Genomic DNA, 22,541 nt, shown 5'->3' with positions numbered 1-22,541 from the left:
CTGCCATCAATGCCTATCAAAGATGTTTTTCCCTTTTTTCAGGGTGGCCCAGGTCCTTGGAAATACTGTCCAGAAGAAGTCCGTGCCGTCCTGGAAAAGCTGAGTAGATAGACCCCAAGGAAGATCTGTGTTTCCAAGTGGGTGGCAGAGGAGATTGTACCAGATCATGTCCACCAGGTTGGAAGGTGCTTGGATCTTTGGTTCTGAATATTCCCTTCTCAGCTGCTGGGTCAGTGAAGCTGCTTGTTAGTTATGCCCAAGTAATGTTTGAGAAAATCTGCTTTTCAGATGTCTGTGAAAGCCTTCTAATTGTCACATGTGGCGGATTCCATCCAGCTCTGGATGGGTCCGTTAGGCATGCCCCTGTGTCTTTCAGGCCTGCTTCTCTGAATATTTATTGATGATAGTCACAGCCTAAAGCTTGGGCCAGCTGGGACTTGATGTGAGAAAATGTTTGTTAAGAGGCAGCAAGGACACACGGATGTGATTAAAAAGCATCTAATGATACTTCAGCTTTTCATTTTCTTTTCCACACATGGTGAATGGAATGAATGAATGAATGAATGATGGATTGAAAAAATCACTGATTAAGTGCTTAATAAATTGCAGGCACTAAGTGTTGAGGATACAAACACAAGAGTGAGATAGTCACTCAGAGAGCTTAGGGTCATTTACCACACATAAGGAAGAGTGGCCAGAGAAAGGGGCTTTGGGATGAGATGTCAGGAACAGGAATGGTGGGTGGAGCAATTGTGTGGTGATTAGTATTACTGGCACAGTCTTTCCAGAAATAATGGGTGGTGACATGGTGATGGGTACAAAGATAGCAAGAATGGCAAGTGGATGGCAAGCAGATGGCTAGGGTGAAGGTCAATGCTCTGCCACTGCCTAGAGATCCAGGGTTTCAGCCTTTGGGATGGCCAAGAAAGGAGTTGCAAAGAGTCACTCGACTGTGACTTTGAAGGCAGAAGAATAGGCTTCAGAAAGGGAGCTCAAGGATCAATGAGGGTTCATTTGGGTGAAGAAATAACCAGGTTCTCTGACTCAGGAGGGTTAGAAAAAGCTTAAGTTTTAATTCCCAGATTAATTCCCAGGTTACCACAACAAATTCACAGGCTAATTCACAGAGTACTTTAGCAAAGTGAGAAGTAGTGAAGTTAGGCAAAGAAGAAATGATCACAAGTTAGGCTGATGAGAACATCAAGGGCAGGTAAGAGGGAGGAAAGAGAAATAGCCATGAGTTGCTCGCTGGACTTAGATCAACATGGAGAAGAGGATAGGTTGAACCTTTATAGGGAACCTAGCCCACCTCCTGTACAGGAAGGCCTCAAGGGGAGGGGGTCAAGGGATGACCCACCTGGACATGAGTGGAGTCAGGCATACCCTTTGGAAGACTAGGAGCCAACCAAGTGAATGAATTTGCATTTGAGAAGAGGGTTAGACTGAATTATGGAGGAAGTCAGGGGTCCACAGAAAATTCCAGAAAAGCCCAGAAAAAGTTTTTTTATAATACAATATTGCAATAAAGACTAGATAAGTATACCTCTATTTCTCCATCAACAGCTTCATCCCTCCCAGGGCATGAGCCCAGTCCCCCGACTGGTTCCTGACTCTTCAGTTGCTACCCCACCAGTGCTACCTTCAATGATTCTCAAAATTCACCCCATACTGCCCTGTTCTAACGCCTCCACTGGTTCCCCATTGCCTCCAAGACAAAATAAGAACTACTTAATTAAATGCCATGTCACCAGATCCTGGACCCAACTGACATTTCCAATCTTATTTCATTCTATTCTCCTTCTTGGTTTCTGTGACTCAGCCAAACCAAACTGTGAGCTAGCACTTCTCTCAGGTCATCCCATCTCCTCCTGGCCATTGGTCACTTCCTCTACATCTCTAGCCACTGAAACTCTCCTCTTCCTTCAAGGTCCAGCCTAGGAGTCATCTCAATAATCGTGATCTTAGAATGTTTCCTCTAGGCTTTCCCTTTCCCTTCCAGTCCATCTTGTACAAAATGTATTTGCATGTCTCTCCTCACTACTAAATTAGAAACTTCTTGAGATCAAAGTTTTATTGTTTTTCATTATCTGTCCCATTGGAGAAATTTCAACTGAATGAAGATCACATTAGTACCTCCTGAAATCCTCTCCAGGATGCAAAGACACCTCAAGGCTGAAGACATGGAACTCCAGCCAAAAGTCCCTTGCCCTCCAGGGCAAATGATTAAAGTGTATTCATATTAATGCATTGATGTTAATGTTAATATGCATATGACTGTCCTAGAGAGGATCCTGATAAGTTCTGGACTAGGAAATCTTCCTTTCACATCAGGTGGGACCCCTTTAGTAAACAATCAACAGGGACTGAGGCATCAAGGGACAAATGGAGCTCTGGGATTTCAATGGGATTTCAAACCTCCCAAGGAGGATATGTTCTCCACCCATGCAAGTCAACCTCTTCTCTGCACCTTGGAGAGTTAAACAGAGAACTGAAGGATGAAGGGCCTTGCCCAGAATAACATAACCTGACTTGTCAGATGCAGGATTTGAACTTTGTCTCTCTCTGTGTCTCTCTCTCTGTCTCTTTGTCTCTGTCTCTGTCTCTGTCTCTCCTATGCTATGACTGCCTGTTATAGAGATAAATTTAATATAGACAAGCTTTTCATAGAGACTAGTAAGAGACTAATGGGTATGATTTAGGTTTTCTATAACTCTCATAGTCAACTGAAAAGCTCCCTCCACAAAAGCTTGTCTCCAATTCTCTCCCCAATTGTCTGACACCAGTCATAGAGAAATATGGTGGCCAGTCAGTAATTGTTGCCTCATCTTAGCCAGAGGCCAGCATGGATGTCCAGGTCCAGTTGCATGACATCAAAACCACTATAGATAGAATAGGAAGGAAGTGGAGGTGCCACTAAAACTAGAACTAAGAAGGTCTCCTGGAGGAGGCAGTATTTAAAGGGAGCTGGGATTCTAGGAGGGGAAAGTGAAAAGGGGGTACGTTCCAGTCAAGGGAAAAACATGAAGCTAGGATCATGGGAGATAGTATCACATCTAAGAGACAAAGAAGAGAGGCAGAGACAGAGACAGAGAGAATCTCTCCTTTCTCCCTTGCCCCCATTCTCACCTCCAGATAATTCCTTTTCTGGAGTCTTCTGTTGATGGATCCCAGCCCTACTCAAAAGTGGTTCAAAAAATGAAGTTTATTTTAGTTCTAAAGGGGACAAAGGCCCATCTGATTGTCTAAGCTTTTGCATGATGGATTCAGTTGAGCTACCTGGGCCTTCTGTGGTTAATTTGGGGTGAGAGTGGAACTCCACCTTGCTTTTAAAAAACCTGGTTCAAAACTGCATCTCTAATGAATGTTAAAAACTATCTTTGCATGTAGTTTGAAAAATTAATTTTAAAAAGCACCCCACATTTCTGATTACTTTGGGCTATAACTACTGGCACAGGTGGTAGAGCACTGGGTCCAAAGTTAAGATGATGGGTTCAAATCTAGCCTCAATCACTTGAGGTCAATGACATCACCTCTATTGGCCTTAGTTTCCTCAGTTGTCTGAGGCAGAATTTGAACTCAGATCCTACTGACTCCAGGGCCAGTGCTTTATCTATTGTGCCACCTAACTGCCCTCCTCATCATTTTTTGAGTCTCCTTCTCTGCCTGAAATCCTCTGATTTGATTCTGCCTGGGGTGATGGATATATAATTTACAAGAAAAACAACAATTTAAGGCAGTCTGAGTAAAACAACAGAGAGCAAGTTCAGACAATAAGCCACACTCAAAAATGTGCCTGTTTAAAGATGAGTCTTAACTGAGTATATGACGAAAAGGCTTCAGGGTGTCTTGCTTCATTTTATATAAGGTGAATTCTGGAGCTTACCCTTTACTTCCAAAGGAGAGGATGTTTAGGATAAGAACATGGTCCAGCTGGTTTTGAGCATCAGTTGAAGGGCCTGCCGAGAAGATGTCAACACACATCAGCATCATAGCTGTCATAGCTCAAGGGTTGCCATGCGTAAGTAGAGAAGACTCAGGACCAGCCATCACACATGTGGAGGCTCGTCTCTACTCCTACCAAGGCCACTCTGCCCCATCTCAGTCACTGCCTACCTATGCAGGTAGATCATTTACATTGTTCTCGGCCTCAGTTTCATCATCTGTAAAATGAGGAAATTGGATATGTCCCTTACAGCTTAACATTGATAATTCCATCATTTCCCACCTGGCCTCCTAATTAGTCTCCTTGCATTCAGCCCATTCTCTGGACAGCTGCCAATTTGAAATCCTAAAGTACACATCTGGCCATTTGGTTTAAGAGAAATTTTTAAAATTCTGAACTTAACATCAAATAAAATGGGTATTTCCATCCATGAGTAGAACAAAAAAAAAAGAGGTTTGTACATGGCTTTTGTTTAAATGTTTAATAAACTATGCATTTAACTTCTAATGCTGTCCAACCTTTTTTTCCCCCCGTATCCATCTTAAAAAAATTACTTTTCTTTCCCTCTTCCTTTTTCCTTCTCTTTACTTTCTTCCTTTCCTTATTTTCTTGCTTCCTTTCTACCCTATTACTACCTCCTTTATTAAAAACAAAGGAAAAATGTAAAAAAAAATAAAACACTAAATGACCTTTTGAGATTTATTCAACATGGATGTCTCTTCATGTGCCGTTACCAACCAGTAACCTACTTGCCATCTCCTACCTCTGGGCCTTTATCTAGGCTGTCCCTCCCTTCCTCACCACACCTCTGCCTTAGAATGCTAGCTCATTTCCTCTTCTCAAACAAACCCTTCTACATGAGGTCCTCCCTCATCTCCCCAGTTGCTGCTCCTGTTGACTAAGGCTGCACTAAGACTTTTGGGACACCCCATTTCCACCAAGTTCATTCTCTAGCCAGCCCAAATCAGTTGACCATGATGACAGAGGGCTGTTCACCCCTGCCCTCTTCTTGCCATCCTCCCTGTTACTATTCTCTGCCCCTTGCTCTAGGGATTCTAATCAAATGATTGCTATCCTTGCTTCTGGGAAGGTTTCAATTAACTGCAATATGGCACTACTCATTATTTCTGTGATTTCTAGACCAAAATCCTCTCCTCTGGTCATCATTTCCCTATATGTTCTCCCAAAATCTTCTCCATTAGAATGTAAGCTCCCTGTGAACTCCTAGTCCAGCCATTCTGGAGAGCAATCTGGAGGGCCCAAAGAGCTATATAAACCTATGTATATCCTATGACCCAGCAAAATCACTACTAGGTCTGTACCCCAAAGAGATTTTTTAAAAAGGATCTATATATTCAAAAACATTTACAGCAGCTCTTTTTGTGGGGGCAAAGAATGGGAAACTGAGACAATGCCCATCAAATGGGAACTGACTAAACAAGTTCTAATTAAGCTGTAAGTAAATGAATGTGGTGGAACACCATTGTATTATAAGAAATGTTAAAGGGGATAGTTTCAGAGAAACCTGGCAAAGTTGACAGGAACTGATGCAAAGTAGAATCAAGGGAACAAAGTGCACAGTAACAGCAATATTTGTAACATTGAGCAATTGTGAAATACTTGATAACTGCAATCAATACGATGATCCACCACAATTCCAAAAGACTTGTGATGTAAGACGCTATTCACCTCCAGAAAACTGATGGACTCAAAAATGAGGATGTATTTTTCCCTTTATTTTTTTAACAAGGTTAATGAGGAAATACATTTTGCAGGAGTGTATATGTGTCATGGATATCTTATTTCTTGCCTTCTCAATGGGTGCAAGAGAGGGAGAGAAGTTGAAATTCAAAAATAAAATTAAAACACAAAAGAGAGTAAGCTCATTGAGAGCAAGTGCTGTCATCCTCATATATCTACAGCCCCAATACTCATCACATTGCATGGTCCACAGTTCAGTTCAAAAATTGCTTTTCATTCTTTCCTCAGTTACACATGGACATGTTGTTTTTGCCAACGAACCAAAAACTGCTAGAGAGAAGGGGTCATTTAATGTTGAGAGCTTAGCTCGATGTTTGGCTAAGCCTGGTGTGCAGTCAATTCTTGTGGATTGGGTGTTGATGAAATTGCCAGAGGCTGAACTGAGGAAAAACTTCTCGCTCTGTGAATTATTGAAAAGTAGAAGACAATGTGTTCCTTGTTCCTGAAGGCATTCAGAAGACGGACATGGAATGAGCTCTTGGCCTACAAGAGAAGGCTGGGCTCGATCTTCCAGGGTAACCTGGGGGGGGCTCCCCCATTCCCAACCCCAGCTTCGTTCAGAGTCCAGATAGAAACAAGTGGCTGCTAAATGTTGAATCAGGTAGATGATAGGAGAGAAAAGGAATGTGCCAGAGACATACAAGTGAACCCAAATCCCTTTAATGGGCTTTGAGAACAGCTGTGTCTTTCCACAAATCTTTGTACAAAGATTCACACACAGAAGATGGTTTCAGAAATCTTAGGTGAGGGTTGAGACACTGAGTCCTTCTATTGAAACTTTGTGCACACACACAAAGTGATCAAAGGCTGATTTGATAATGAACCGCAAGTGAGTTGCGTAGCTATCCCGGAACTGTGGGAGAGAAAAAAATCACTGGGAATTCCCATGGTGGTAGACTTCTGCTAACTAAAGAAGATGACTTTGGGATGGGCAGGGTGCTGCCAGTCCATTTTAAAGATGCCCCTTTAAAGACCTTGCCTACTAAGAGACTGTGGGCAGAGGGACCCTGTTCATGCACTCAATACCAGTAGTAAAGTGGCAACATCTAATGCTAAGGACAGAATGTCCTGGCAGGGCCTGAATAGAGAGGACCCTGATGGAGACTGGGGTGAGGGGTGGGGGTCAAGTTCCAGAGACCAAACCCTAAAAAGTTTTCTGGAATGGACCAAAGAACTGAGAGGACACCCTGTGAGCAGGACCCTCTGCCCTTCCTGGAATGCCCCAGCCAGGACCATCCCTACATGCAGGGAGTTCTCTGGGGCCCCAAGACAGAAGCATGAAGAGCCCTTGGCTGCCCCTGCTAAGTCTTGTCAGGAAATTTGGGTGGACTAGCCAGGGGTGTGATGGGTGGTTGGAGGTCTGGCCATGCCTGCACTTACCATAAACTCTTCTATCTGAAGCTGTCCCTCATTGTGTACCAGATCTACAAGAGAAATTGGTCAGCAAAGAATTAAAGAGTTTGCCCCTTCCTCCACCAATGATCAAGGTAATCCCAGGTCAGGGACAGCCTGCTCTTGAAGCAGGAGGAGGCAGCTACTGACCCCAGGAGGAGCTGCCCAGGGCTCAGGTCCAGAGCCAGAGTGCTAATTCCTTCTGTCTCCTTCAGATCCACTGTCTCAGTGGCCTAAATGACACCATAAAGGGTGTGCTATGGACTCAAGTCAGAAGAAATTCAAAGAACAAAATGATGCTTTTTAGTTTTTTTTTTAATCCTAAATGATCCAGATGAAAAGCAAAGTTCTGTGGTGAGGACCATGATGCCCAGGGGCTGTGTCCCCCATGCCCTTCCCGCTGATCACTGGATTAAGGACCAAACCCAGTTGCTCCACGGGGGAATTTTCAGAATGAGCTTTTGCCTAGGATCTGTTCTGATCTCTTTTCCTTGGAAATGTTTTTAAACTTCACTTGGGTGATTTTAAAAGTTGAATCTGAATGTGTTAATTCATCATATCAAATAGGTAGATTCCTGCAGAAAAGTCCCTTAAATATTCTACCCAAAGGACTTAGGGCATTTCTAGAACAGGGAAGGTCAGAGCTGGGAAGGGCCTAGAACAAGGGAGGTCAGAGCTGGGAGGGATCTTAGAAGAGGGGATGTCAGGTCTGGGAGGGGGTCTTAGGACAGGGGATGACAGGACTGGGAGGGGCCTAAGAATTTAAAATCTTGGGGGGAAGAGTCCTTAGAACAGAATGTCAGAGTTGGAGCAGAGCTGGGAGGGAGCTTAGAACTTAATGGCAACACTGGTGCAAAATACCAGAGTTAAGGCCTTTGAGCCCAAAGTCTGGGGCAGCAGGGCCACAGCAGCCCATGGGATCCACTCACCTCTCTCCACCCACCGCTCAAAGTCCACTGGCTCCTTGGCATTGCTCTTCTCGATTCTGATGCTCCGTACTGTCAGGGCAGAGACACCAGGCGTGACGGCAGTGCCATCTTCCCCAGCGCCACACCCCCTCCAGACCCTGGTGAGAAGGGCCTCCTCCCCACTGATTCCCTATTCTTCCAACAGGAAGTCACCTTTTCAGATTACCAAGAATTGCCCCCAACAACTCCATTAAGTCAGTGGAGTAAGGGCTACTCCTGTTCTGAATCTGAGACTTGATCTGCACAGGAAGAAAGCTGGCTGAGGGGTCCATCCTCCCCTTTTTGTCTTAGGTTAAGTGATTTGCTCAAGGTCACACTGTCAGCAAATATCAGAGGCAGGGTCCTCACTATGCTTCCTCACCTAGGAAAGTTGGCAGAGAGGGCAAGATGGATGGATACCAACTTGGTCTCAAGAGAGCCCTTGGGGGTATATGGGTAGTAAAAGTCTAAACATCAGTTTAACATTTTAGAAAAAAAAAACACATCTTATTATGTAATTTTCTTTAATATCTCTTATACTTTATTTTTCTTCCTTAAGGATATGATCTCTCTCTCATCACATTCAACTTAGATTAGTGTATACCATGGAAACAATGTAGACTAACAAACTGCCTTCTGTGGGGGGTGGGGGGAAGGAACCAAGATTAGGGGAAAAATTGTAAAACTCAAAATAAATAAAATCTTAAAAAAAAATAAATCGGGGTGGCTAGGTAGCTCAGTAGATAGAGCACCAGCCCTGGAGTCAGGAGTACCCAAGTTCAAATCCAGCCTCAGACACTTAATAATTGCCTAGCTGTGTAGCCTTGGGCAAGTCACTTAACCCCACTGCCTTGTCAAAAAAACAAAAGTCTAACCACCCTCTCTGAGGTGACACCCCAAGGACACTTTTCTCCATCTCTTTCTAGACCTGGTGTGTGTGTAGGTTCACTGATGCCAGCTGCTCTCTGGGGGCATCCCCTTGGTGGAAGGGGCAGGCCATGCTTCTGAACCTCAGAGGAAGCAGTTGGCACTGTGAGGGAGCCTAGCACATGCAAGTGAGAAAGGATGGCACAGCAAGACCTAGCAGACCACCAGTGCCAACCTCCGGGGCTGGAGGAGATTCAAGTCTCTCTAATGAGGAATGTTGGGCTCTTGGAATGTCTGTTCTTTAAATAAACACTAGTAAAGTCTTTCTGAAAAACTCAAAAACTTTCCACCTGGGAGGAAGTGAAGGCACAGGAAGCAGGCATTGTGGATGGAGGTGGTCTAGGACCCTGGTCTTTTCCTTCTCACCTCACAGGCCCCTCCCTCTAGGTTCCCTTGGGGTCATCTCTGGGATGCAGTTTGGTCTGTTGGAACAAGGGATGCTCCAGGATCACAACCTTTCCCCTCTGCCCAAAACCTATACCCCACAGGAATTCTTCACTTCCCACCCGAATCCTTGTCTAGCTGCCCATCTTCTGGTGAGGTCCATTTCTGAGACCACAGTAAGAGAAAAGTGGCACAGAGGTCAGAACAATGCAGAGTAAAGGAGTAGGTCTCTCAGTTTTAAAGACCTTGACCTATCTTGGAAGGTGTTCAACCTTGGACAGAAGACCACCCCCACCCTCAGACCACTGCCTGGGGAAGGCAGGAAGCTCATCTCTGCTCTGGATCAATGAGCAGGGGCCCTCTTCCTTACCAAAATAGCACTGGAGGCAGAGTCTTTCAATCTTCACGTGTTTGTAAAAACAAATAATGAACTCCTGGGGGAACATTCCCGTGGTAGCCCAAAAGGTGCTTGGATTCCTATAGAGAAAGAGGGAGTTGTCATTTTTCAGAGGCCAAGCAAAGCCAGAAAGGTCTATTTACTTGTTCTATGATTCAATTCCATCTGATGACTGGAAAGTCAAAACACAAAATAATGCAAGGCCTAACTAAGAAAGTGCCACCTGGAACAAAGGACTTTCCTCTCTATTGTAAGAACGATGGCTGGGATTTCTTGACCAGTGAGCTTCTTAGGAAGGAAACTCCCTCCACCAATATATTCCATCACCCCTACTTTCTTTTATACTTAAAAAAGTCTTGGACAGCAGCCTGGGCCACTGAATAAGCATCTGACCCCAGAGGGGACCTGGGAGTGCCCAGATGTCTGCCCATTACACTGGCCTAAGGGGAGACTGGCAGATATAATTATCCCCATCTCATAAAGATACTGGAGTCATAGTCCAGTAAAACTTTCTTGGTAAATGGCTAAACCAGTTGAAGGTAACCAGTGGGTCTCCACCCTGTTGGTGAGTTAGGGGGATGTCTACCCCAAACACATGAAGACTCCTCCCCCCACGGAATGGGCAGTAGAGAACAATGTGTGCCAATGACCATGAAGGTGCTGAAGCAGGTGCTGTGGAGCACTTAGAGCTTGGACAAGCATGCCAAGGTTGCCCAGTGCATCCTAGGCCAGTGCTGATCATTTTGGTAACTTGGGGTAGGCCTTGCTCACTCAAATTCAATTTCAATATTGATGGCATTGGTTCACTTCAGAACTAAGGGCAAACAACACCCACCATTGAGAAGACTGGACCCCACTGGTCAGCAGGACCAGGCTCTTTTCTGGGGGGGGGGGGACTCCCTAGTTTTTTCCTCAGAGGTATTTAAGTCAAAGTTTTTCTCCCCTAGGCCTATTGCTTCTAATTGCCAGGACAAATGGGGGGTTTATTCTCCCTCTGTATCCCAGCTGCTAGGCCAGGGATGGGAGAGGAGCTTGAACATTTCTATCCTGCCAGAGTTAACCATGATATGGTGCTGACCATGTGCCAGGCCCCTCATGATCTCATTTATCCCCACAACAACCCTGGGAGGAGGGGCTGTTTTACAGATGAGGAAGCTGAGGCCAAGATAGAGTGATCAGGCCGGGGCCACACAGCTCCCTCCCTTCTGCCCTTTCCATTTTCACATGAAGATCATTATTCATTTCTTATTAGGTGTAGTATGTTGATCTAAACCAAGTTTTTGCCAACTGCTTTCTAAGTTTCCTGAAAGTCTGGGGTTCTGGTTTTTCCAAATACTTGCCCATTACAGGAACTTATTTTTTCCATTGTATTTATCTGGTTTATTCTACTGGGCAGCTTAGTGGTACAGTAAAGAGTCCTGGCCTTGAAGTCAAGAGGAGAGATTGAATTCAGCTTCAGACATCTGACTTAGTAGCTATGTGACCTTGGGCAGGTCACTTCACTTGACTGCCTGGCATCCAGGACCATCTCCAGTCATTCTGATCCATATCTGGCCACTGGACCCAGATGACTCCAGAGGAGAAAAATGAGGCTGGTGACTTAGCACAGCCCCTACCCCCACTCAGATCCAATTCATGTGTTTGTCATGGCATCACCTCTCTGATATTGTGGTCTTCTTCAAAAATGGACAAAGACCATTAACTCCACTTATCAGATTTTCAATCCTAGTAACAGTCAAGTTTGAAACCCTCCTTATTTTAAAAATTACATCTCTTTTTTGAGGCCTTTTATTCAAATGAACTTTGTATTATTTTGTTTCATTTCATAAATTATGCTTGAGTAATTTAGTTATAATTATTAAATTCAGAGATTAATTTGGGTTGTCAAAATATAATAAATTTCTCAAAATGATATTCCTGCAACAAAGGCTGATTTCTTTAAAACAAGTCTCAGTCTTCGATTTACAGTAGGTAACAAGTCATTGACCATCTTCCCCTATGTTAATGACAAACACAGGGAGACAAGGATCAGGAGGCTGGGAGACTGGTCCTGCTCATGATGCTTAAAGTGCAGGAAGAGATGACAAGTCATCAGAGAGTATTGTACAGGGATGATAGTCTTTGAGGGGCAATTGGGCAACTTAATGTTGGGTAACCTTCATAGTTAGGTCACCAAGGAGGCTAACCATTTCCTCTATTCTTTGTTTCTGGATAAATATTCTCCTCCCTCTTAGTTTGGGGTTGGTCATCTTAGACAAATTGGCCTCTACCTGGAGGTCTGTGGTAAATCTTAGAAAGTAAAATTTCATGCCTAACCTAGATTTTCTTTTTATTTTGACCCATGATTTTTAAGCTTTATGGTTTTTGTGCTGTGACATGAGGATTTTACTAGAATTCAAGGAGGGAACAAGTCCTTCGTCTCTACCCAGACATACTCCTTGAAAATAAAAGGATCTGGGGCAGCTAGGTGGCGCAGTGGATAGAGCACCGGCCCTGGAGTCAGGGGGACCCGAGTTCAAATCCTGCCCCAGACACTTCATAATTACCTAGCTGTGTGGCCTTGGGCAAGCCACTTAACCCCATTGCCTTGCAAAAAAACTAAAAATAAAAAGTAAAGGAATCTGTAACTTGTCACATTCCTGCTTTATTTCAAACCTAAATTTTTATTTATTTAAGGTAATGGGGTTAAGAGTGACTTGCCCAAGGTCACACAGCTAAGCAATTATTAAGTGTCTGAGGTGAGATTTGAACTCGGGTCCTCCTGACTCCAGGGCCGGTGCTCTATCCACTGTGCTACTTAGTTGCCCCCTTAAACCAGTAGTTTAATCAATAGATGTAGCATCAGACAATTTTGACTTGGAAAAGGTGTGGACTCCCTTTTAACAAAGTTGCCTAAGAGATCCCCCAAAAGGGCAAGGACACATTCTGAGACTATCCAAAATTGGCTTTGTAATTAGGTAAATCTACCACTTTCAATTGCTCTATTTTTGAATCTTTGTTTCGAGTGAAGTTGAAATATTCTCTGGAATTTACCTCTGAGTTTAATGGGAATTCTTGCTTCTTTGGAGATGGGAATATTCTCTTTTGGTGTCTGAGTATCAATATGGTCTCAGGCACCCCCTTTGGAGTGAAAGTTTATTTGGGTGCATTCAATTTGTGTATCTATGGGAGTCCTCAAGGGTGAGAACAAAGTGGGGTCTCCCTTGTATTGTGTGTGCTTTTTGTTTTGAGGGTTTTACCTTTGGCACCCTGATAGTAGAGACTTTGTTCAGGTAACCTTTTCTTTTTGTTTGTGCCTATGTCTGTTCAAGTACCTGTGTTTATTTGTTGCTTCTCTTAATATTGTATTTTTGTAATGAACTAATACTGCAGTTTAGAACAAGGGCTTAGAGATGGAATTTCTTCACTTGGACTCTAACCATTTGCCTCCCCTTTCCCTTCGCCTTTAACTCATACCAACCTAAGTGATGGGTTGTCCCAGGAAGGCTCCCAAGGGACCCTGCCTTTTTTTCCCTTGGAAATATTGGTGGCTGATGAATGAGATATTTTAAAAAAGATGTTTTTTCTCTCTGCTCTCTTAATAATCTGTTTTTCTCTCTCAATGTAAAGACTGACAGACTACCTTCTGTGGGGGGTGGGGGGAAGGAAGCGAGATTAGGGGAAAAATAGTAAAATTCAAAATAAAAAATAAGAAATAAAGTCTAAAAATCTGTTTCTCTCTTAAAAATCTGGTTTTGTTTTGTTTTTTTGTTTTCTCAGTGCCTTGATTAGTTGTGTTGAGCTAAAATTTGTTCTCTGTCCCAATTGGCTAAATCTGTTATGCTTTTTTTTCTCTTTCCCTGCCAGAAAAGAGGTTTCTAGCCACTTGTCATTTCTTTCCTATGATTTTTCAGATGGAAAAGTGTGTGGGAGGGGATTGGAATTTTTCTCTCAAAATTGTAATTTTGGAGAATTTTTTAATCCAGAAATTGCAGTTTTCTGGAAAGGTAGGTTTTTCCTTCTTTCTAAGCTCTAAATTTGGGTCAAACTCTCATGGTTCATTAATTTCTTCTATCTTGCTCTAGAAGTCCAGCTTGGCAGCTCTCTATCATATCTCATTCATGTTGGAGGCTTTTCTCCTCAATCCCCCACCTCTATCTCTTGATAAATCTTAAAAAAAAAAAAAAGATAGCATAGGATAGCTATTTTTGAAACACGGTTTGTTTTAAGAAAATGGAATAAGGGGCAGCTAGGTGGCATAGTGGATAAAGCACCAGCCCTGGAGTCAGGAGTACCTGGGTTCAAATCTGGTCTCAGACATTTAATAATGACCTAGCTGTGTGGCCTTGGGCAAGCTACTTAATCCCGTTTGCCTTGAAAAAAAAATGGAATAAAAATAACAGAAATATTTGGGTTTAATTTAATATTTTAAAGATTATACAAGATAAATAATGTCAAATGACTGTTGAAATGGAAGACACATTCAGGAAATTCGAATTTTTGTTGCAAATTATAAATGAGACTTCTATTTTAAAACTCATATTTTAAATCTTGGAAAATATATTACTCCTTACCACATAAGTTAGGAAGTAACCTGCTGCTTTTGTGAGTAGTTGATCATAGTTACAATTTGAATAGATTCTGAAAGATTTTGTAGTTTGACTTTTAAGGTATAAATGTGTATATGTATGTGTATATAGTAAAACTATAAATCATAAGACAAGGTATGAAATCTTTCTGGGAGTGTGGAACCCAGATTTGAAATGGTTTAGGATGTGCTCTTGTGTGTAGATACACACACATACAGGTATAATTTAGAATGCAAAATTATTAATCTAAAACTCTTATTTGACAACATTGAGTTCAATTTCTAGTCCCAGGCTAAATGACATGAGAGCTCTAAAATATGAATTACTCCTTTTATTTGGGTTTTGGATTTAATTGTTTAAAAAGACTAATTTAAAATTCATAAGTGATAGCAGATTATCCTCTAATTTAAGATGTCATCATTTTTAAGATTTCAGGGCCTACTTCCTTGCTAGAGTATTTTAATATTAAAACTGCTTGAAACTGCAAAGATGTTTCCCTTTAGGAATCGGTAAATCAGGTTAAACTAGGAAGAAACCTTTGAGATAAATATCTGTAGCAAGTTTTTTGAAGCTAGCCACACCTTACCAGCAGAAAACAATTTCCTAGCTCACCATGCGTTATCAAACCAGAGTTGGTTTGATTTCACAAAAAAAAAAATTTAGTCCTACAGGGAAAAGGAATTTCTAAATTAAGAAATATGAAGTTTAAGCTATAATGATCTCTTTAATTATATAACTATATTATATGGGCTATTTTCTGTGCAAGGTAATCTAAAATTTTATATTAAATTAAAAAAATTTTAAGTTTGAAAAATGCATAATTGTAATCATGGTATTTTGAGTTTCCTAAATATGCTAATATCAAGAAACATTATAAAATAATTGTAATAGCTAGAATTATTAAGAAAAGATTTTTTCATAAGCAAAATATTTGGGAATTTAAAGTTGTACTGTTGGCAACAGACAGAATAAATGAATTAAGAAAATTTTAGTGAAACAAATCTATGTAGTATTTATGTTTTATTGCTTACTGAAACACTGTTGTAACTAAAATAATAATTGTATGTGACTAAATTGTAATTAGTGATTTTTCCTCTGGGGATTGTAACTGACTTTATTATAGCACCAAAGCACCAAAAGGGCAGCTAGTTGGTGCCATGGATAGAGCACCAGAGTCAGAAAGATAGGAGCTTGAATTCAGCCTCAGACATTTACCAGCTGTGTGACCTTGGGCAAGTCACTTAACTCTGATTGCCTCACATACAGAGCCTCTCCAGTGGTCATATCTGGCCAGATAGCCCTGGAGGAGAAAGTGAGGCTGAGGAGAAAGTGAGGCTGGTGACTTAGCACAGCCCCCCCCCTTACTCAAATCCAGTTCATGTGCTTGTTATGACATCATTTCCTTGATGATGTGGTCTTCTTTGAAAATGAAGAACAGGGGTGGCTGGGTAGTGCAGTGAATAGAGCACCGACCTTGGGGTCAGGAGTACCTGGGTTCAAATCCGACCTCAGACACTTAATAATGACCTAGCTGTGTGGCCTTGGGCAAGCCACTTAACCCCATTGCCTTGAAAAAAAAATCTAAAAAAAAAAAGAAAATGAAGGACAAAAACATTATCTTACTATATGAGTAATAATCAGGTGCCAGTTTTCTTCTCAATTGGAGAAAAGTATGACAGTTTTCTCACTAAAAGGGACAATCATCTGGGACTATTCTATCATCTATATTTCTATACAAAAGTTATTTTATTTAAGGTTGTTTTGCTTATGGCCTATAAAATTCTTCAGATCATTAACTAACATACAAAGAAAATCTTGTAATCCTAAAAAGAGATTTTAAAAAAACATTTAGTTATAAAATCCTTATCAAGAATTTTCTGTGCTGAATCTTTGTTCAAAATTGGGGTATATGGGCTGCTAGTGGCACAGAGGATAGAGCACCAGCCCCAGAGTCAGAAGGTCCCGAGTTCAAATTAGACCTCAGACACTTAATTACTTAGCTATGTGACTTTGGGCAAGTCACTTAGCACTATTGCCTTGCAAAAATCCAAGAAATAAAAAATTGGGGTATATTCCATAAGATTGCTCTTACAAAAACAGTAAATTTGTATATATAAGGCTGAAAAACATTCATATATGAATACATTTTGTGAAAAGTAGTTTTTAAAAATAATGAATTTTGGAATAAAGGTAATTTAATTGGGTTTAAACAAACCAACCCTTATCCTTTTGAAACCACATTTTTATTTTTAAAAACTGTTTCCAAGGCCCTTTTGGGATTTATTTATAATATATAAAAAATACTTTATGTCAATGTGGGTTTGACAAGTTTACATTTTAAGGATTTGTTTTTACTTTAAGGCTAAATAAGCATGATAAAATTTTCCAAGCTAGTTTAAGGTAAGTTTTGTATGTGAATTTAGTTTTTTTTTAGCATTTATTTTATTTTACTTTTTAGGTTTTTGCAAGGCAAATGGGGTTAAGTGACTTGCCCAAGGCCACACAGCTAGGTAATTATTAAGTGTCTGAGACCGGATTTGAACCCAGGTACCCCTGACTCCAGGGCTGGTGCTTTATCCACTATGCCACCTAGCTGCCCCTGAATTTAGTTTTTCAACCTGCTAATTAGGTACAATTATCTGATATAATTTTTGTTACCTATGATGGTAAGGGTTTTTTTTTTTTTTTGCATAAAAGCCTAGGAAGAGAACCTCAGCTGAAGGTTCATTGTTGATAATAGTCTTGGGCTCTCAAGGAAAGTGACTCAAAACCACTTGGGACTCTCCCTTTTGATCTTAACCACTGTAATGAAGTTTGAATGTTTCTGTTGGGAGTTTTCCTAGGTCTTGTCCATCTAATTAGCTATGTCCCTGCTTATAGCTCTCATAGAAGTTTTATTTTCAAGGTAGTGGAAATGTACTATTTGTGAAACATTTTGTCAGTAGATAAAAGTATCTAAATTACTGTCAGTAGAAAGAACTTTGCTGGTTTTAATCTGAATTTGTTGCCATTTCCATGGAATGGATAAGAATTATATTAATGTGTTGAACCTAACATGTTCAAATTCCTGAAGAATCTCATTTTCTTTTTGAGGATGATATGAGTATATTTGAGCAGAAATAAGTAAAGTTATAAAGCTAAATAAGTAAAATCATTATAAGGTTAAAGTCAAGAAAACTTCTACGTTGTTTTGGTTGTTCTAAAAAATAAGATTTCAGTAAGAAAACATTATGCTTAGTGATATATAATAATTCATGAGTCACCCTACTTGGAAATCTGATTATTCTTACCATAGTTTTGTTTCATTTGGAATTAGAAACACCTGTTGAAATTATTTTAGTCACCCAAGTTGGTTTCCTATAGAGATATCTTAGGGACTCAATGATTGGTGTCCTTACCTAATGGGGAGGACAGCAGAGTACAAAATGAGCCCAGGTACTATTTCATCCCCCCCCCCCCATGTTTTTAGTGTCCTTCCCTCAGGCACTGAAGTGTGTAATAAGATCTCTCCTTTTTTTGGGGTAGCTGATGGAGTATCAGCCCAGGAGTCAGGAGAACCTGAGTTCAAATCCAGCCTCAGACACTTAATAATTGCTTAGTTATGTGACCTTGGGTAAATCACTTAACTCCATTACCTTAAAAAAATTTTTTTTAAAAAGATCTCTCATTTTTTTACATTACTGGAATAATAGCTATTATTGCTGGTATCCTATTTGGAATATGGGTAGGGCTGGTATTTGTATCAGAATGTTTCATCATCCAGGTGAGTAAGAAAATGATGTCTGTGGTATTTTCTTCTCAAAGAGCAGAAGCAGAACTCCCTTGATGAAATGAAACAAGTTTGAGGGACTTCCCAACTTCCCTTCTTGTCCTCTGAGGTAGAATGAAGATTGTTACACATCTCCTCCCTTTTTGTTTTTTCTCTTTTGGTCTACTGGGTGGTACCACTGCACCCCTCTGATCCACAGGGAGAATTGATAACATAATTTGCAACAGAAGTTTTTGAAAACTTTTTTTGTATTAATTTTTCTTTTTTTCTCTTTTCTTTAAGCATAATCAGTTATCTGTAGTTTTTTGATGAAATAATTTAAATTTTTTTGTTTTGTTGCCACTGTAAGATTATAGGTAACATAACATATTCTGATCCTTTAGAGCTGAATTCAATCTTGATCATAGGAATTTTCCATTAAGGACTTCATGAGACTGAAGATTGGCCTTCTGAGTCTGAGTCCAGGTATAAGAGAAATTTATGTTGGATTAAATATCCTTTAAGGCAAACAGCCCAAGTGGGTTAGACATACAGCAGGTGAAAGGCTCACTGGGAAAGATTGGGAAAACTGATTTTTATTAGCTCTAAGGCTGTGTTTTCCTAACTCAGTTTCCCAATGATGACATATGGAAATGTCTCACCTGGCTCAGGGCATTTGGTCAACCACATAGCCTTACCTGGAAACTAATGTCTAAATCAAAAAGGAAAGGGAGGCACGTAACAATCTTCATTCTACCTCAGAGGACAAGAAGGAAAGTTGGGAAGTCCCTCAAACCTGTTTCATTTGATCAAGGGAGTTCTGCATCTACTCTTTGAGGGGGAAAATACCACAGACATCATTTTCTTATTCACCAGGATGGTGAAACATTCTGGGACAAATACCAGCCCTACCCATACTCCATGCCAGGTGATCAGTACAAAAATAATATTAATTTATTCATTTTGGCTTACAACTTAACTAATTCTAATAGTCAGTTGGTCTTGTATATAGCCTTGGTATCTGGTGTCAACTACATGTTCCTGAGAGAATTAAAATCCTTCAGCTTTTCAAAATGCTAAGGGAATATATAAGCAAATATGATAAAGTTTTTGTGACAACAGGATATGATTCTCTGTTGGAACTATCTCAAGTTCTGTTTTAAAGAAAGGAATGTTGGTCAACTCAGTATCTCCAAAGAAGGACGACCTGTGAAAACTTTTTTCTCTTTTCATTTTTGTTAATTTTATAAAGAATATATTTTTCAGCTAAGTTTGTTTTTGCTTTTTTCTTTTGTTTTTTGCAAGGCTTAAGTGGCTTGCCCAAGGTCACACAGCTAGGTCATTATTAAATGTCTAAGGTTGCATTTGAACTCAGGTCATCCTGCCCCTTAAAAAGAATTTTTAAAAAAAACTTAGCTGATGGAGGGGCAGCTGGGTTGCGCAGTGGATAAAGCACTGGCCCTGGAGTCAGGAGGACCTGGGTTCAAATTCGGTCTCAGACACTTAATAATCACCTAGCTGTGTGGCCTTGGCCAAGCCACTTAACCCCATTTGCCTTACAAAAACTTAAAAAACCCCCAAACAAACAAAAAACAACAACTTAGCTGGTAGCTGGGTGGCACAGTGGATAGAGCACCAGCCCTGGACTCAGGAAAACCTGAATTTAAATCCATCCTCAGACACTTAATAATCACCTAGCTGTGGGACCTTGGGCAAGTCACTTAAGCCTACTGCCTTGCAAAAAGCAAAAAATAAAAAGCCTATGCTCTTACTGCTAAAAATAGAAATGTCTTTTAAAGAAAATTCTTTTTAATCATGGACAAAAGGTTAAAATTGTTTTTATAAATCACATACTAGATATATACACTGTTCTAAAAATGATTACCAAATATGTATGTTACAAACTCAAGCTGAAAAAAATTAATTTTTAACTTTTGTAGTAGAATCCTTATTATTATAGAAGTTATTTGCATCAGTAAAATAGCATCTTACAATTGGAGGAAATAAAATAATAATGTCAAGTATAAAACTGAGTTTTAAAACTGGTTTGTATAAATCTAGTCTGGTTCTCAAGTTTTCTGTTTGTAACTAAGGTCTCTGTGAGACAATTGGCAAATAAAAAGACTCCAGAATCATTAGTTTTGGCCTGATAAAATTTGTGTTGAGATATTTTTTTAGGTTTTTTTTTTTGCAAGGTAATAGGGTTAAGTGGCTTGCCCAAGGCCCCACAGCTAGGTGATTATTAAGTGGCTGAGACCGGATTTGAGAACCCAGGTACTCCTGACTCCAGGGCCGGTGCTTTATCCACTGTGCCACCTAGCCGCCCCCGAGATATTTCTTTACCAGAAAGGAAGATACCTATAGGTACTCTCAATGTACTTGGAAAAGCCTAGTCATTGATGGACTCCAGAAATATAGAAAGACATCAAATGTCTCCAGAATAAAGTGGACCAGAATTTTATGTTATTCTTTCCTGTCTCCCTCTTGCACTTATTTGTTCGTGTTGTTTAATCAAAGTGGACTGCTCCTTTATTTCTCTGTAACTTTCCCCTTGACTCTGTAAATGTGTTGTTCATCCTCATGTCTCCCCTCATAGACAGGCCTTATGGATGTTGCTTGCCCATCTTTCTAGCATCCCTAGGTCTCCAAGAGATGCTCTCTCTCTCTCCCTCCAATATGCCTCTCAGTTTTCTTTTCCTTAACTGATCTATAGCTGGTGGAATGATGTCATCTTGGAGCAAAATGGGGGAATGTTAAAGCATAATAAATTTCTCAAAAGGATATTCTTGGTAAAAGGCCATTTTCTTTAATAAGAACTAAGCCCTCACTTTAGGTCACCTTTGCCAGTAGGTATGAAGTCAAGGCTCTTAGTACTCTATATATCTACTTTAATTACAAACTCAGGAAGATAATGATTAAGGATGCTGGAAAACTCGTCCTGCCCTCATGAAGAGATAATTCATTAGACAGTATTGTATAAGGATGATAGTGTTTGAGGAGCACTTGGGGAACGTAATATTGTGCAACCTTGATAGTCAGGTCACCAAGGAGGTTAATGATTTCCCCCATTCTTTGTTTTTGGATCAATATTCCCTTCTCTCTTATTTTGGGGAGGTCATCTTGGACAGATGGCCTCCACTGATAGGTACGTAGTAAATTCTAGAGAACCAAACTTCAAGTCTAACCTATTTATTCTGTCATTTTTATTTTAACCCATGATTTTTCAGGTTTACAGAGCGCTATGTAATTTTTACCATATTGATACGGCTCATAAGACAATGGATAGTCTTTCTAAAAAGATCATGGGTTACAAATATACAGCTGCAAGGAATTTGAGGCCAACAAGTCCAAACCTCTTATTAGAAAGACAAAGAAACGGAAGATCAAAGAGGTTAAGATGCTTGTCAAGGGTCATAAAGCTATGTCAAAGATGGGGTTTAAACCTGCTTCTCGCTGACTTCAAGTCCAGCCTTCTTCGGAATTGTTTTATTTTGGTAACAATGTCGTGGCGTCATTGCAGTTGTGTCTGACTGTTTGCATCCTATTTGGGGTTTTCTTGGCAGAGGGATTAGGATGGGTTACCCTTTCTTTCTCCAGCTGGTTTTACAGATGGGAAACTGAGGCAGGCTGGGTTGGACGACTTGCTAGCCAATATCTGAAGTCAGCTTTGAACTCCAGGGGCTCGTCCTGCCTCTAACTACCGTCTCACCTCGCGGGCCACCTGGAAACCGGCAAATTACAGAAGCCTAAGATTGCACGAAGCAGAAAGTGCCATCATCCGATTACCTGTGTTGTACGCCTTCGTTGCTTTTGGCTTTGTCAAATAAAACGTATCAATTAAATAAAAATAGGGAGGGGGGAGGTTGCCTTTGATGATTCGATTAGCCAGACCCACAGCCCGTCCGGCGAATTAGGAAAATGAAAAGAATGGGCAGGAGACCCGAGGCTTCAAAGCAAGGGGAGGAGACCGGAGCCCCTGGCTGGGGGCGACAAGGGCCTCTGGCACAGCTCCGGGGGGGGGGGGGGCGGCAGGGGGCACGCGCGCGGCCGAGGCCGGGGGCCCGGGTTCAAGTCCAGCCTCAGAGGGGCCTGGGCGAGCCCGGGGCCGGGCCAGATCGCGGGGCGCGGGCAGCCAGACTGGCGGGAGGAGGAGGCCCGGGCACCGGCGCCGGGCTCCCGCGGGGAGGCCGGTGCCCGGTGCCCGCCGCCCGCCCTTAAGGCCTCTCTCCCCCGGGCTCCCCCCCGGGCCTCACCCATCGATAATGTGCTCGGGCGGACACTTCTCGTCGCTGGACGTGGCCAGGATGACCTCGGCGCCCTCGGAGGCCAGGCACAGGTCGGTGGCGCGCATGGCGGCGGCGGCGGGGCGGGCGGGGCCGCGGGCCCAGCCGGAGACCGGGGGGCGGCGCCACAGCGAAGCCAGCGGGGGGCGGGGGGGGGACGTCGCCTAGCGACCGGGCGGATATCCGGCCGA

General features: G+C 41.6%; 2 protein-coding genes across 4 annotated transcripts in view; one reads left to right on the top strand and one right to left on the bottom strand.

Annotated features, from left to right (window-relative positions):
* The window catches only part of DIO1 (iodothyronine deiodinase 1), a 13,498-nt gene extending 12,991 nt beyond the window's left edge, over nucleotides 1-507 (top strand). The window contains exon 4 of the mRNA XM_074221377.1: nucleotides 43-507. Coding sequence (XP_074077478.1) covers nucleotides 43-111 — 69 coding nt within the window. The 3' untranslated portion in view covers nucleotides 112-507. The remainder of the gene's footprint in view (nucleotides 1-42) is intronic.
* Nucleotides 1-22,541, bottom strand: part of IFT25 (intraflagellar transport 25) — a 23,101-nt gene extending 560 nt beyond the window's left edge. The window contains exons 1-5 of one of the 3 annotated variants that reach the window (XM_074221378.1): nucleotides 22,321-22,534; nucleotides 9,725-9,831; nucleotides 8,026-8,094; nucleotides 7,085-7,128; nucleotides 5,659-6,187 (exon numbers count right to left, since the gene is read on the bottom strand). In XM_074221378.1, the coding sequence (XP_074077479.1) occupies nucleotides 6,023-6,187; nucleotides 7,085-7,128; nucleotides 8,026-8,094; nucleotides 9,725-9,831; nucleotides 22,321-22,418 (483 nt within the window). In that variant the 5' untranslated portion in view covers nucleotides 22,419-22,534 and the 3' untranslated portion in view covers nucleotides 5,659-6,022. Of the gene's footprint in view, nucleotides 1-5,658; nucleotides 6,558-7,084; nucleotides 7,129-8,025; nucleotides 8,095-9,724; nucleotides 9,832-22,320 lie in introns of those variants that run through there. The other 2 variants (XM_074221379.1, XM_074221380.1) reach the window with 2 other exon arrangements.

Source organism: Macrotis lagotis, chromosome 2 (assembly GCF_037893015.1).
Source record: "Macrotis lagotis isolate mMagLag1 chromosome 2, bilby.v1.9.chrom.fasta, whole genome shotgun sequence".
NCBI lineage: Eukaryota > Metazoa > Chordata > Mammalia > Peramelemorphia > Peramelidae > Macrotis > Macrotis lagotis.
The sequence above is the reverse complement of the archived record's forward strand: the minus strand, read 5'-3'. Positions and strand labels throughout refer to the sequence as shown.